The sequence below is a fragment of the Microcebus murinus genome, chromosome 26 (genome assembly GCF_040939455.1).
Source record: "Microcebus murinus isolate Inina chromosome 26, M.murinus_Inina_mat1.0, whole genome shotgun sequence".
In the NCBI taxonomy this organism is placed as follows: Eukaryota; Metazoa; Chordata; class Mammalia; order Primates; family Cheirogaleidae; genus Microcebus; species Microcebus murinus.
This window is the reverse complement of record NC_134129.1, coordinates 18514299-18530298: the sequence shown is the minus strand read 5'-3', so window position 1 is coordinate 18530298 and position 16000 is coordinate 18514299. Positions and strand designations below refer to the sequence as shown.

Sequence of the window (16000 nt, the reverse complement as noted above, 5' to 3'; positions counted from 1 at the left end):
CCAGTGTTTAAGGTGGCTGTGAGTCTCAAATGAGAAAATACAACTAACTTCTCTGCAGAATGTCAAGCTCTACGCGTGTGTAAATGGTTGCATGATTTGTAGATACCGTCCAAAACTCCCCCAATCTTGATCTTTTCAATGATTAGGTTTCTCCATTATATTTCTGAAAAAGCTTGAGCTAGCCCATTGCTAGCTACACACTCTCCATGCTAGACACTACCTGAATTGAGTTCCTTTTGCCTGGAGTGTTTTAATAAACTTTTTCCTTTCTGCTGTTTGCCCTATCTGGTTATTTCCCTTGGGGTCCCTACCTCACGCCATGGATGAGCAAAATTAGGTCTGTAGACTCTTGGTTGAAGTGCAGACTCCACCACTTATTAGCTGTTTGATACTCAACTAATTACATCACCCTATTGGAGTCTTAGTATCCTCATATATAAAATGAAAATAATAATAATATTTACCACCTTTGGGTTGTCATGAGGTTTACATGGGACGATCTACATCACATGCACAATAACTGCCGTGTAATGAGCAGGTGATACATGTTCACTGTTCTTATCATGATTATTCTGCCACAGTGTTCTGTGTGGAAACCTGCATCTGACCTTGTCCATCCCTACTTAGAACTTCCAGTGATTTCCAGAAGCCTGAGTGCAGAGTATATAAGTGTTTTTATAGTGTGACCTCAACTTCCCTTCACACCCTCCTCGCCTCCCGTCCCTCACTCTCTTTGTAACCTGACCAGCCATTTCTGTGTTCAGTTGTCAAACAAGATGATGTTTTCTCAAATCCCTAGGATTTGGCAACTGCTGTCCCTCCTTCTGTTGGGCCCCTTCCTCCTTGCTCTGTCAAGAGGCTTTCTCCTCCAAGTTTCTCCTCTTCTGCAAACCATGTCTACTTCTCTCTGGTCGAATCAGCAGCCCTTCTGTCTCTATATAGACTAGCTACAGGTGCTTTCAATTGACTTATATTCGTGTCTGTCCCTCCCGTTAGTCTGTGACTCTCTCTAGATCAGGAACCCTCTTTTTAAGTCAGCTCTACGTCCCAGACTGCCTACCCCCTAGACTTAATAATATGTGCTGTCTAACAAATGAACAAATAATGCCTAGCCCAGGCCCTCCTGCCTAAACACGTGATTTGTGGATTGCATTTGCTCGATTTAATTTAATCCAAGCAATGCTTGCTCCTTCATAATCCCAAACCCCATTGGCTAACAGAGAGGTAAGAAAGACTCTCTGGGTTAATTCAGGGAGTCCTGATCGGGGTAACTAACACCAGCTAACATCCTGACAGTTTAAGAGAGAGGTTTTGCTTACTAGAACCTAAGAAAAAGATTTTTTTTTTTTTTTACTAGAAACTACAGGAAAAGTGGGGCTTGCGGCGGATGGTCCTAGGAAAGGGACTGCCCGCCCACAGCTGCCACCTGCTCACCTCCCAGCTCTATGCCACAGAGGCGACAGGGGGAGGAGAGGAGAGTGAGGGAGAAGAAAAGTTGGCCCGCCCCGCCCCTCCCCTGCCTGCCCCTCCTCCCACAGGCCTACACCGACCCGGGGGTCCCAGGACTTCTCCCAAGGGCACCTCGCTTTGGGGGGCCCCAGATCCCTCCCGGGTTTCCTCTGCCCCTCCCTGTTCCTCCCTGCCCCCCAGCGGGCCCCTCCCCCAAGTGGCCAGACCACAGCCCCCGCCTCCCGACACCCTGCGCTTGGACCTGCGTGACTGTCAACGCAAGATGCCAATCACAGGCAGCCTCGGCCAGATCGCTGAAACCCCAGCTGGGGGAAAAAAAAAAAAAAATCAGGTTGAGTGCAGAAAGAAAATGCACCTCGCAGCCCCCCCCTCCTGCACGAAGGAAACTCTTTATATGCACATGCACGTAGGAAGCCCTGCAGTGTGTGTGTGTGTGTGGGGGGGTCCCCCGTTGGCCTCTGAGCGCGCACAGGACTGCGGGGCAGCCCGCATCGGAACTTTGCAGGGACTGAAATCTGTTGCCTGTTCCACTAGGAATCCTGTTTGCAAGGCACAAGGTGTCTTTTGGCAGCGAGCACCCTCCCGCGCATGCGCAGGCCCATTCGGGAGGGTGGGGGGGAAAACCACTGCCCAGCCGCCGACTAAGTTGCATTCCTTGAATCTTCGCCGAAAAAGACAATTCTTGCACCCGAGTTAGGGATGTGGGCAGGACAACACCGGGAGAGTCTGGGGCTCCTGTCTTTCCCTGTGGTGGTCGCCATGGCCTGCTGCGCGCACAGGTAGGTGCGCCGCTGCTGCTCCGTGTGTGTGTCTCTCTCTTTTTCCCTTTTTTTGCATGCCTGGTCCCGGGGGTGGGGTGGGGGGGTAGGTGTGCCGGTGTCCCTGCATGTCTGCCCGCAGTGCGCGCCGCTTCTGAACGCGGCTCCCGCCTCTCCCCGCAGCGCCAACGAGCCCAGCAACATGTCCTACGTGAAAGAGACGGTGGACCGGCTGCTCAAGGGGTACGACATCCGCCTGCGGCCGGACTTCGGAGGTAACGACCAGCGCTTCCCCTTGGCTCAACCTGTAACCCGTCCCCGGCCCTCCTCGGCTGCTGTCAACGGTCAATGCCAAAAAAAAAAAAAAAAAAAAGAAAGAAAAAAAAGGCATGTCATGCTCTAAGCGCGCACTGCGCCCTGGAAACACACACACACATGCGCGCACACACGCGCGCGCGCGCGCGCAGGGACCCCCCAGTGGCGCGGGGCTGCACCCCCAGGCTGAGCCGACCTTCCCCGGCCCGACACACCCTCTGCACAGTCACCGCGTCACGCGTGTGCCCGCACCTGCCCGTGCGCCCGGGCTGAACCCCTGCAGGGGCGCGGGGAGCGGGGAGCCCCCTACCCACCCAGTGCGCCGGGCGGCCGGGCTGGGCAGCCCCGCCCGCCCCGGCCCGCCGCCACCCGGAGAGCATGTCCTCAGTGTGGTCCCACCTCCCCCCGGCAGGGCCCCCCGTGGACGTCGGCATGCGGATCGATGTGGCCAGCATAGACATGGTCTCCGAAGTGAACATGGTGAGTGGCTCCCGCCGCGCCCGGGCCCGGCCTGCGCAGCTGGGAAAGGGACGGCGGGCTCCCTCCCCACCCCGCGCCCTCTGCGTCTCGGCGGCGGCGGTCACCCCGTCCCACCCCCCTCCGGGGTCCCCCCTCGAACCCGGGTCCCCGCCCGGCGCGCGCCCCGCACCCCGGCGCACACTCGCGGGCGCCCCCCGGGCTGCGCTTTCCGCGCGCGCGCGGGCCGGAACGTGCGCACCCGCCGCCCCGCGTGGTTTTGGGCAAGGACGGGGACTGTCGCGCCGGGGCGGAGTCTGGGCGTCACTTCGGCCGGGGTTCCCCGCGTGCAGGCGCGCAGGGCACCCTCTGCCGGCGGCGCGGGCGTCCGGGACGGGTGGCCGGGCGGTGCGCCCCGCCGCTCCCCGCGGGTGTGGACGGCGCGGGGGCCCTGCCGCCCGGCACTCGGGCACTCGGTCGGTCCGGGGGGTCTGTCGGGGCGCCCCTGCCTTCCGTCGGGTCCGGGCACCCCGTGTGCGTGGCACGGGTGACAGGCTGACGACGACAGTCCAGGCCTTGCTGATAGGGCCGGTGGGTGTTGCTCGTGATTCTGTCTTGCTGCACCTTTCAAAACCTGCAATTTTAAAGCAAAACGGGTCGAGCTGTATATTGCCTCGATTTACTCCAGAAACCCTTAGCATGCTTTAAAAAAAAAAAAGCCTGATGATTTAAGGGGCGGTGGAAGGGAAAGGGGGCGATAGCAATAGCACAGTCTTTTCATTTCACAGGGGTCAACATTCTTTTATTTCTTGTTTTATTTCTTTCTTTTTTTTGTGTGTCTCCCTCATCTCTTTTGAAGCGGTTGCAAAACGGATTGAAATCCTACCTGCCGCTTTTCCCTGTTGGCTGTTCCCCACCCACCGTGCGTGGCAGTTTCCTAGTTGTCAGAGTTTCTAACTGTTGCTTCTTGCAAGGCTGGGAGAAATGCCTGTTGCTTTGCTGGAATCAGCCACCCAGCTAGATGCAGGCGAGCAAAATGCCATTTTTATCCCCCTTGGGAAAAGAAATAGTACGGCAGCAGAAATTTAGACATCCTGAAAAATTTAAAGAGTATATAACCTTTTGAGATTTTATCATTCTATAGCTATAAAAGGCTATTGAATTGTCTCATCTCATTCTTAGTGTGTCCTTTTTATTTCAATATGCTATGGTTTAAGAATTTTTCTTTTCTCTCTCTCTCTTTTTTTTTTTAGGTTATATCAGGGAAGAAATAAATATATATCTATAGCATATTGAATAGGATTGGATAAAAAAGATATGACTGTCAAATTTCTGTATTTTTTAGTTGTAACTCCCCCTGCTTTAAGTAGCTTCTTTAAAACACTGCTTTAAAACCTGTCGGATTGTTGTACTGGAAAAAGAAACCCAATTTTTAAAACAATGCACAATGCTTGTTTTCTGACTTGACAAAGATTTTTTTTTTAACTGACTGACATGATGATCTGTTTACATACATGCTAATACCACAAAGCAACCAAAAACACACTATTTACACACATTTGTATATGTGTGCCTATACGAATTGTGCTCAATTCATGCAAATACCACAGGTCAAATTAGACAAGCAATTAGTTTAACAAGTTGTTATCATGTAAATAAATGATGTTAATATTTTCCTTTTCAATAATTTATTTTTATACCTTGTAAGCATTCACATAGATAGTTTATAAAATAAGAGAAGATTCAGAAAGTTCAGAAGGTAAACAGTGGCTTTGCCAGTTGTCTACCTTGGTGTATAGAGAACTATGCATTTCAGAATTTTTAAGAAGATATAATTCTCTTGGTTATATTGGCATACACTTTTTCAGCTTTTCTTTAAACCCAATTTAATAAGGAAGCTGCTTTTAATCAAAACAACCACCACAACAAAAAGCTCTGTAGAGTCAGTTGTTCAATTGAATTTATACATAAGCTTGCAAAAGGGATTGACTTTAATTGCAACACCGCTAGATATTTCTTCCTGAACATTGAATAATACAGCCTGTTTATACACTTGATTTTTAAAACATATTCACTCAACTGATAAACCTTTGAAAAATATATTCTACTAAAATACCTATTACATTTCCGCACTGGTGTTAGAGACATGATGGGAAAATATAAACAAACCACTGAAAGTTGAAATATAATAAACCTTGATTCACTTATTCTCTTTTGTTTCTCCTTTTTAATGAGAGGTACCAACAGGACTCGACGCTTGTTTTATCTTCTCTCGTCTATGACAAAGCATTAAAATGAAAAGATTTGGAAATAACGCCAAGAAAAATGGAAATAAAGAGGAATATTTTTAGAATTGAGGGCTCTGTATAAAAACACTACCTGGATGGTTACCCGTTCATAAGATAATTGTCTATAATATGCTTTGATTTTTTAGATAATATAAGTAGGATTGAAAGTGCACTGTAAATAGGACTCATCGCTTTTCATGTTAAGCATGTTTCAGTACCCTGATAGGTAGTAACTTTTGAGATTATATAATAGGAAATTTTCATCAAAACTAACAAAAAATAAGAATGGACATTAATATAATAAAACTAGCTTTTAAGAAATGCAAGTTAAATCCATTACTAAAATATTGCTCATGTTTACATTTATATTCATTGACAGTATTACCCGTTCCATGGCTGGGAAAAATGACACAATAATTGTGCGTTATCACAATGGATTTGAAAAATAGATTCTATTTTTTTTTCTTTGCTTTTCTAAGTAAAATACAGATCGGTTTATAACATTTGTATGTTTTAAAGACTAACATCACATCAGGAGTATTTTCTAATTCATGACCTCCAGGATATAAAACATTTTTCCCAGATTAAGACAGAAAAAGAATTCATATTCAAGAATCTCTACAATCAAGAATCACTGGTTCTGAGCAGCAAATGCAAAAAAACTCTGAAGAATAATTCTGTTGCAGAAAAAATAAATACTTGAGAGCAAGACCTTTCTTTTCAGGAAGGAATATTATTGATTACATTAGGAATGAGTTTTTCTTTTGGCATTGTGGGATACAGGGTGCATGTGATAACAACAACATACAGTTGTTTTCTAAACTGTCATCTTAGAAAACAACCATGATTTCGATTTCTTGTATATTAAACCCTTCAAGCCTTCTCTTTTATCAGTTTCTACCAAGCCACACACACACACACACACACACACACGCGCACACACACGCACACACACAAGACTGACTAAAGATGAACAGGAGGCAGTTGGAGGAAACAAGAGAGACAAAAGCTCCTAGAAATTGCCGTCAAAGTGACCACTAACATCTGCTACTATAAACCCGTAAAACCCATACAGTCGTGGGCCAGTTCTGTGCGAGCAGCAGTTTGGGAAGACACGACACTAACTACCTGAAGACAACTAGTTGAACTCTTGCACTTCCAATTCCAACGACTAGCTTTTCCTTCTGATTCAAGAGGCATTGGATCCTGATCATCGAGGGGGAGTTCCAACCACACAGCTTCCTGTCCCTGATGTCAAGACACAATGGTCCCAGTGACCAACCCTAGAGGTCTTTACATGCCCTGAGTCCTGACACTAAGCGTGAGCTCATGCCAAGCCATTCCCAGTACAGGAAGACGGCCATGCGTTTGTTTCTTTCCTTCCTTATTGTACGCACGGTGCCAACGGCGGATGCTCTTATGGGCATCACAGTTAACAGCAAGGATGACAAAAACTAAAATGGGCCTATCTTACACATAAATGCTCCAAGAAAAACGAATTTAATCTACCAAATGTCCACTTAAATTCCACCATTGTTATTTTTAACCCTTTGCGCTCGCTTGCTTTCTTTCTCGATTCCTTTATTCTACTCGGGATTTAATTTTTTTTTAAATACCCCAGGTTTTACAAAGTGCGGCAGTAGAATAAAAAAAAAAAAAACTGTAGTTTCTTTCCATACAAACTTATTTATTTGGATTTTTGTTTTTTTATGTTTCAAATTATTGATACATTCAAAGAGTAATTTTAATCTCTGTGATTTTTGCTAACCGTGTCGAGTCACCCTTGACATCTCGACATCCGAGTGCAAAGGGTTAGTATTCGATCCTGGAAGTTTCTGGCACCCACTCCAGTTATTGCCTGATTTCCGTCACTGTGGTCACTCAACACAGTGATGACGTGTTAGAATCCTGCTCCCCACAGCCATTTCTCTAAGTCAGTGCTCCCCAACCTTCAACGTGTACCCGAGTCACTCTGGGATCGTGTTAAAAAATGCAAATTCCAAGTCACAGGTGCGGGCTGGGGGCCTGGCACTCTGTTTCCCTCCCCGGCAATGCTGACGGCTGGTGTGTAGACAGCCCTTTGAGTATCGAGCTTACAGTATATTATTCTAAGATCTAGTTTCCTTAAGAAATGAGTATTTTTTTTTTCCTCTGAAGTTTCTCTAGGAATGGCATTCTTCCAAATAATGGTATTGTCTGGAAACTTGATTCCAAATTAAGTTTCGAGTTCATTTCCAGCTTGTTGAGCAGAGGTGGCTGTGCTCTAACGGAAGATCGGTTCGATAATTGGTGACGAGCAACAGGACGAAGGCAAGAAGGGCCTGGAAGATGGGGCTTAACCTAAACCAGCAGTCAGTCTCCCCAACTGTGTCACTGCCCACGAATCAGCCAGTCCTAAATGATGGCTATGAAAATGTTACCGAGCGCAGCCAACTCAACAATACCATCCTGTTGCTTTATAGAACACCTATGACTTTTCTTCTTCAGAAAAGAGAATGTTGCAGTTTCCCCCCAACCGAGGAGCTGGCAATAGCTTTGCAAAATAGCCTAAACATACTCTCGCTGCTGTCAGTGAATTCTCGGAGGTTATGATAGAATTTCCTCTGCAAACAGAGCAAATAGGTCAGTGCCATTTAAAGGCAGGAACAGATACCAGCAGTTAAATAAAGACATGAATACGCTTTTCCCTTACGTGAGTAATCACCCAGGTCTTTCTTTTAGGTGCTGGGTTACAATGTTATGCCATCTGAATGAGGCTGAGAAAGGAAAAAAAAAAAAAAAAATCTTCCCTTTGCTTGTCTGGAGATAACAGAAAGATATTTTTATGCCCTAAGCCACACTAAAGCAAGCCTCTCTAGATTTTTAAAACTTTGAGTTTACATTTGAAAGCCTGTGATCTTAGGATTACAGGACCAGACTGGGTATTCAAGTGGTGTAATACAATGAAAATAGATAGTAACATTTATTAAACATTTTCCGTGCGTGGAGTATGGTTATCCAGTGCTTTACATTAATAGCTTATTTAATCCTTAAGGCTGTGCACTTCTTTCCCCCCCATTACAGATGGAAGAACTGAGGCTGGGAGAGGGAGAAACTGAGGTTGAGAGGTTAAATAACTTACTCTGAAACTATAGAGTTGGTGAACGGCAGAGCCAAGATTTGAAAACCAGGCAGACCTCTTTCCAGGGTCTGGCTCTTACCTGCCGGAGTAGTAAAAAATAAAATATTCTCAGTATTTAGCTTTTGAATCTTGAGTAATTTGACTTCTCTAAGCCTCAGGTTTCTCCTCTGTAAAATGAAGGTAAATTACATGATTGCTAAACCCCTTTCCATTTCAAATACTCTATACTGAAAACTTAAACTTTTAAAGATTTTTAGGCTCTGTCAAAATAAAAAAAAAAAAAAAGATCTTTCTCTCCATCTTATTCCCTGTTTAGATTGTGTCTTCTTCTGTCCTATTCTTCTGGTAGGTGAGTCAATCGACAAACATCTATTGAGTTCCCACTGGGTGTAAACCATGGCAATCTCCTGGAAACATTGAAGTGATGATTATGTGCAATCCAGGGCCTCTTGAGTCATTGTTTTAATTAGTCATAGCCTTATCATCTAGCTTTTTCTTCCTGAAATACATTCACAAAGACAGCATCTAAGATCACTGGATCAACAGTCTTCGAAATGAGACTTGACTGATGCCTGCTGTACATTATATTGAACACTGAAGCCAAGGCCAAACTGGAAGTGTTTCTATCTGGTGCTGTCCATCATATTCCCACTGGGAACGTTGTTCCTCTACCACCAAACCAATACATTTTTCCGCACTTCATGTGAAACAGAAGGAAACTTATTTTTTTCAAGATCTGGGCATCCCAAAGGATCTGCCCAACTCGCCTAAACCCCATCCATGAAGGTGACTGAGGAGTGAGGGGTAAAGCCAGGGTGTTTGTCTTAACTGAGTATCATTTCATATCTACATTGTTGATGCTTTTTGTCTTGGCGGATTCCCAGTTACTTGACAGCACCCTCAAAACACGCACACACACGTGAAATCTTGCATTATTATCAAGGAAGGCAAAAATTTCAAAAGAAATATGATTGGTTTAAACGTTTTCAATTAACTTGGGCTTCAGTAAGGGGGATTAAATGATGCCATCATACTTGAAAATGATAGAAGGATGATGAGTTGGTACATACGTATAGTTGGCTAAATGTTTGTGCATAGTTTTCCCCATATATTGTGAGGTCATGAATCGTGTTTTCCAGAACACTTCTCTTTTCGGCAGATCGTGCATTGCATAAAGTGCCTTGGCTTCTACCTATTGAAAGGGAAGGGAGCTAATAGTAGCACTTGGCAATCCATTACTCAGCACCTGGCTGCTATGCTGAAGGAGTGGTTTGCAATTGACTCACGTCAGTGGTGAAAACCTACAGAAAGGAATGGCCACAGGACAAAAGTGAACAATGTGTTTTTTGGCTTTAGTGAGCCCACTTACCCCTTTTAAAAAATACACAAAGTCCTTGTCGCCATTCCTCCACTGAATAAAGGAAGGTATCTTCCCCTGTCTCTCACGCTTCCAGTAAAACCTGTTGTCATACCGTGAATTTAAGATAAAAGGGCGATTTTCCAAGACCATTGGTTCATTCAACTGCTCCAGCAAATAAAATAGATATGGGAACTGTCTTTGTGGAGTATATAGTATTTTTTAGGGAAAAAAAAAAAAACCATGATGTAAAGCCTGTAATCTTGGAGTGGATATTTTTTTCTTTCTGGAAGAATCTGAAATATCCATAGCCTCTGTCTATGTGGTAGGTGCTATGATAAAGACATGTATATATAGGATTGTATGGGAGCACAGAGAAGTAGTTTCTAGGGCGTGATGAAGGGTTGATGCCTTAAATAAGTCTTAAAGAGGAATAGTGGTTAGCCATTGTGTATGGAATACAAATCTGAAGAACTATCTTTTTCTTTTTTTTCTTTTTGAGACAGAGTCTCATTGTGTTGCCCAGGCTAGAGTGCTGTGGCGTCAGCCTAGCTCACAGCAACCTCAAACTTCTGGGCTCAAGCCATCCTCCTGCCTCAGCCTCCCTAGTAGCTGGGACTACAGGCATGCACCACCATGCCCGGGTAATTTTTTCTCTATATATATTTTTTCGTTGGCCAATTAATTTCTTTCTATTTATAGTAGAGACGGGGTCTCGCTCTTGCTCAGGCTGGTTTCAAACTCTTGACCTCGAGCAATCCGCCCGCCTCGGCCTCCCAGGGTGCTAGGATTACAGGCGTGAGCCACCGCGCCCGGCCTGAAGAACTTTCTAAGCAAGAGGAAAGGCATACACATAGGCAAGTGGGCCTTAAAAAAAGAATGGAATGTTCTGGAAAATGCAGGTAATTTCTATTATGTGTTCTTAAAGGACATAGGGAGGAATGCCAAGAGATCAGACTGAGTGCTTAAAGCAAGGTGCATGACAGGGTTACTGAATGTTTTTGCCGTGTAAAAAGAAGTCTCTCTATAAACAGATAATTTGTTTGTTATATGTGCTGACGATTTTTGGAAGAATACGCAATAAATGAGTAGCAGTTAACCTATCTTAGAAGTATAACAAAGGCTAGGAATGTGCTGTAGAGGGAGACTTACTATTATACGTCCCCTCTGAATATTTGGCTTTAAAAAAAATCTTATACATGTGCTCTATACTCTCATTTTAAAAATAGAATCTATACACACACACAGAGAGAGAGAGAGAGAGAGAGAGAGAGAGAGAGAGAAATGAAGCCGGGATATTTGTGCTGAGGAAATGGATCCTTATCTAGAAATGCAGAAAACCCGACAAATGGTTGCACAGACACTTTCTTGTTTTACATTTTCGGATTCTTGTAGCTTGCGGAGGGGTGGAGTAGAGAAAGCTAAGACTGTGTTCGGAAGCTATTTCAAAGTCCAGATGAGAGATGATAAATGCCCGATGGTGTACAGTGGGCCATAGGAACGGAAAGTGAGAAAAAAAAATGAAACTCACCTTGCAGGGGTGAACGAGCGGGATTTGGTGACCGGCTGCATGATGGCGGGCTAGAGAGCAAATGAGTCCCGAATGCCCCCTGAGTGGCACACACTGAGTGATCGGCCGGCGTGGTACATGTACCCAGGGAGGGGACATCATCTCTTTCACTAAGGGGGACATGTTTTCGGAATGAGAATGAATTACAGTGTGCTGTTACAAGCTGCTCGTGGAAGCATTTAGGTTAGGGTGTTAGAGATTGGAATCCATGGTCTAGTTCCCTGGTGCATCTTCCAATTCTGTTCACAAATAAGGCAAGTTCTGTAAAGATAGATCCTGGAGTCCACTGAGGGTGGTGGCCGAAATGGATCGGTGTAGGGTAGGGGGGCAAAGGGGGCTGGACAAGTAAGAGGATGAAACAAAGCCAACTTTAAGGATCCCTGGAAATATGCTTATTTATCTAGAAGGGACCCTGATGAGTTAGAACACACGTTTCAGATTCCTCCAGAGCGGTGATCTTTGTGTTCTGTTTTGGTTGCCTTTTATAAAACCATATAGGTAAGAGAGAAAACAAAAGAGATCTGTGGGAAACTCACTCACACGGCATCTGCTCTCTCCTCTTCTACTATGTGCTTAAAGTGATTCAGAGTCCTTCTGGAACACTGTGTTTCCATGGGAACTTGCATGAAAGCGGTGCGAGTTCTCGTAGAGGGTGCATTTGGTGATGAGATGAGACCGGGTGCAGCAGACGGTGCAAGTGAGGCTGACCGCATGCCCTGAGAAATGAAGCTTACCTACCGGCCAGGAAATTAAAACAGTGACTCTCAGGAGCTTTGCAAAACATTAAAGCGGCCCGTTGGGTGTGACCTTCAAGAAGAATTCAACAGGGGCCCTGTGCCCCCGCGAAATGGTCTTCTGGAAAGAGGAAATGTATTTGAGCAAAAGCCTTATTCGTGGATCGTATCGTTTAGAGGAAGAAGGCAGGGAAGGGGCTAGAGAAATATTAATAGATCCACACAGAAGAGGGCTCTTAGGTAGCTGCTAGCAATCAGCTGTCCCTTCCCTGTGTCTACCAAGAAAAGGAGCATGGGTGAAGGCCCTTCAGATACAGCAGGAAAAAAATTAGAGGTCAGATGCCTTGTTCTTGTTGCTGGATGGATGAATCGGGGAAGTTGCTTAGGAGTGAATCCACCTGAATGAGAGAATTTGTTAGACATCCTTCCCGAAGACAGAGGAATAGATTTGTCGAAAGCTCAGGATCCCTGCCTACTCTAACCCCCCCACCATGACTCATGGAAAGAATTTTTTTTTTCTAGTGATTTATTATTTTCAAGAGAAGGATGATACACAATTCTCTAACCAAGAGAAATAGCTTTCTGGTTTCCATGGAGACAGTTCAATGACATTCATTTGAAATGCTACCTGTACCTGGAACGTCTTCTCATGTCAGCCGCCATGGCTTCTCCCTCCTGACACCTGAAAGCCCTACCCTACTTCAAAACCCACAGGAAATCGTGTTTCTGCCATGGAGCCTTTTCTGCAGCTACAGCAGAGCGGATCCTTCTGGAAGGATGTACGGGGCATATAAGCAAATCGAGACTCCTGAAAGACAAAAGACCCAATATAGTTTTTTTTCTTCGCTTTGCCTTCCCCCTCAACTATGTAAGCAGAGAATTTAGGATTATATTCTTTATAGTTTCTACAGAGCTCCTAGCATTTATTTTTAGGAACTGAATGATAGCATTTATTAGGATTGTGGACAAATTTTTCAAGTCGGAAAAATTGCTGGTAATCGTGACATTTACATTTTTAATTTCGGAAATTAATAGTTTCTCTATCAGGTCTACCTTGCACCCTCATCTGTGACTTTCCTTTATGTGGACCATGGCTCATGAGCTGTTTCTATAGTAACAGCTTCATCATATGGTACAACCAGTTTTGCAGACACAGAATCACTGCATGGCAAATATCAATGCACACACACACACACACACATATATATATGACTTTTCATCTGCTTTAAAAAATAATCGCTGCTTTTTATTTTTCAAATGTCATCTTCCTGGCACCTGGACTGTCAATATTTCTAGACACATATAAAAATTTTTAAAGAATAACTCGTTGACGACTACAAAGTGAATGGCATTTTTAAATGCCATTTTTGGAGAAAAATCAAACATAAAATGTAGCATATGGAAAGTGGCTCCTCAGTCAATCTGTGGAGGTTTTCCAACAAGAAAATTTAGATTTTTAAAAGCCAACCAAGGACTTTACAGGATATGAAAATATAAGGTCAAATATAACTCTAATCCAGAAACACGCATGCATATAATTTATATGTCTGTCTGTCTACATCCATCTATCCTATTTAGCCACTTCTTCTATAATTGTATCCTTGCTGCTCCCATGGTATGTTTGCCTCAAAATGTAAACTTCTGTCTGAAACCTCCGCATCCACCCAGTAATTCACCGTCACCAGTAAACGTGCTAAATCAGCGACCCCATTCAGTGGTGACGAAAGAGTCTCATCACTAACCTCACCACCTCTCCGCCCTCCCTCTTCTCCCCTGCCAAAATCTGGGAGAACGAAAATCCCAAAGCAAGAATTGAGTTGGGGCTGATGGACGAAAAGAGGGTCAACGTTGGCCCGTTGAGAACCTCTGGCTTCGGGTGGTAAGCGCTGGCCTTTGGCAGTGGAGCCGCTGGGGGCAAGACGAAGCACTTGGAGAGTAGAAAGCATTCACAAAATTGAAAAAAAGCAGATCCAGCCCCTTGGTGAGTTGCCGGTGCTGCTGCGTGTGTCCCGTGCCTACGTAAACGCCACTCTGGGAAACACCCCGCAAGCTGTGTTGTCATGAAGTCTGAGAGGAATTTCGTCGTGACCTGGTTTTCTGAAATTGTGGAAGGAAATGACTTTCGGGATATCGCAGGGTGACATCTGTTCTATTGTGTTCGGGGTCGCTGTCATCAGACATAAATTTAACTTGATGAATTATGTATTTGCACAGTCGCCGTCCTGCTCTTCTTCTATGCTATTAAAGGATCTACATGGTACCTTTGGTCCTGCAAAATGGACAGGGAGGCGACGCAAAACTCAGACGAAGCAATAAAGCCTTTATTCTTTTTCAACGTGCTTATTCCGTTCAGTTTCACCGAGTGGAGCTTAGTTTTTAAGTCAAGATACGGGGCTCCGTTGGTGCAGTAGGGAGGTGATTTGAGGCTCACCCCCGGGGAAGCCACCAGCTTGAAATCTCAGCATGAGGGCTAGGTATCTTCAGCTGCAATTCCTGCTGAACTGCGATAACCCTGGGAGAAGCAAACATAACCTTGTTTCTCAACTCCTGTACGGATGCCAGAGTGTGAGTGAATGAATGAACGGGTGAATGAGAGAACAGGTTTGCTCAAGTGACAGAGAATATACAAAAGAGTATGAGGAGAGAGGAGAAGCTAGAGTTATTTCGTAATTTTTCCCAGGATCAGAGGTTTCCTGAGTTTTGGAGCTGATAGGAACCAGCTACGAAAAGTGGCTAAGGTGTGCCGAGATGGCATTTGTGCTGCCTACACTGATCTGCAGTTGAGAAGCATTTTGCTGGATCTGACCGTGATGTCCCGTATTTTGTAGCCCAAATGTGAAATCGACAACTTCAACTCTGTCCTCTGGCAGTGCGAGACCCATGCTGACAATAGTATTTTTAATATTTAATTAACCTCGTAGTTAAAAATCAATGTCCAGAGGGCAGTACGCAACGGCAATCTTTTAAGTCCAGGCACTCTATCTACATCTGGAGTATATAATTTTGGTTTTTCCCCCTGAAATACCTTTCCCTTGAATGTGTTTCTGGCAAGTTATATTTGAACAGTTTTAAATCAATTAAAAATGTCAGGATGATGTTGTATCCTAATCTATACTCTCAGGTATAAATCCTGTGACTTATTTAACCGGTTGGATTCTCAGTTTCATGTAAAATGGAAATAACAATTTCTGCTCTACCTGTTTCAGGGAGCCATGAGTGTCAAAAGAGATGATATATCATATACAAATATATGCGCAGGAATAAGTGACAAACAAGTGGTGATATACTGTAAATGCTAAGTGCTGCTATTTTTATTATTTTATTATTATCTCCCCCAAATCGTAGTAACTTTCTTCCTCTTTAATGCCAGGACTTCAGAGCTTATGTTAATTCTCATTATGCATAATCAAATAGAAGAGGAGGAAATTGGTATAGATAAATGCTAGTGATTTTCATATGTTGATTTTGTGCCCTGCAAATTTCCTAAAAATTTGTTTATCAGTTCCAAATAGGTGTTTGTTTTTTTTTGGTGGAGTCTTGTTTTTTCTAAATACGAGATCATATCATCTGCAAAGGGGTATAATTTGACTTCCTTTTTTCTAATTTGAAAGCCCTTTATTTCTTCTGCTTGATCACTCTGGCTAGGACTTTCAGTCATATGTTAAATAGGAGTGGTGAAAGTGGGCACCCTTATTTTGTTCCAGTTATTAGACAAAAGGCTTTCAAATTTTCCCCACATAGTATGATGTTAGCTGTGGGTTTGTAAAATATGGCTTTTATTACTAATTTTAGATTATTCCTTCTATGCTTAGTTTGTTGAGATTTTTTTGTCATAAAGGAGTGTTGACTTTTATCAAATGCCTTTTCTGCTTCTATTGAGATGATGGTTTTTGTCCTTCATTCTGTGATGTATCATTGAGTATGTTGAACC

The 16000-nt window shown here is 44.1% G+C and overlaps 1 protein-coding gene across 1 annotated transcript in view; it reads left to right on the top strand.

Annotated features, from left to right (window-relative positions):
• Nucleotides 1-2092: 2092 nt before the first annotated feature.
• GABRB1 (gamma-aminobutyric acid type A receptor subunit beta1) overlaps nucleotides 2093-16000 on the top strand; it is a 301917-nt gene continuing 288009 nt past the window's right edge. Inside the window, exons 1-3 of the mRNA XM_075997878.1 lie at nucleotides 2093-2249; nucleotides 2412-2503; nucleotides 2956-3023. Coding sequence (XP_075853993.1) covers nucleotides 2170-2249; nucleotides 2412-2503; nucleotides 2956-3023 — 240 coding nt within the window. The 5' untranslated portion in view covers nucleotides 2093-2169. The remainder of the gene's footprint in view (nucleotides 2250-2411; nucleotides 2504-2955; nucleotides 3024-16000) is intronic.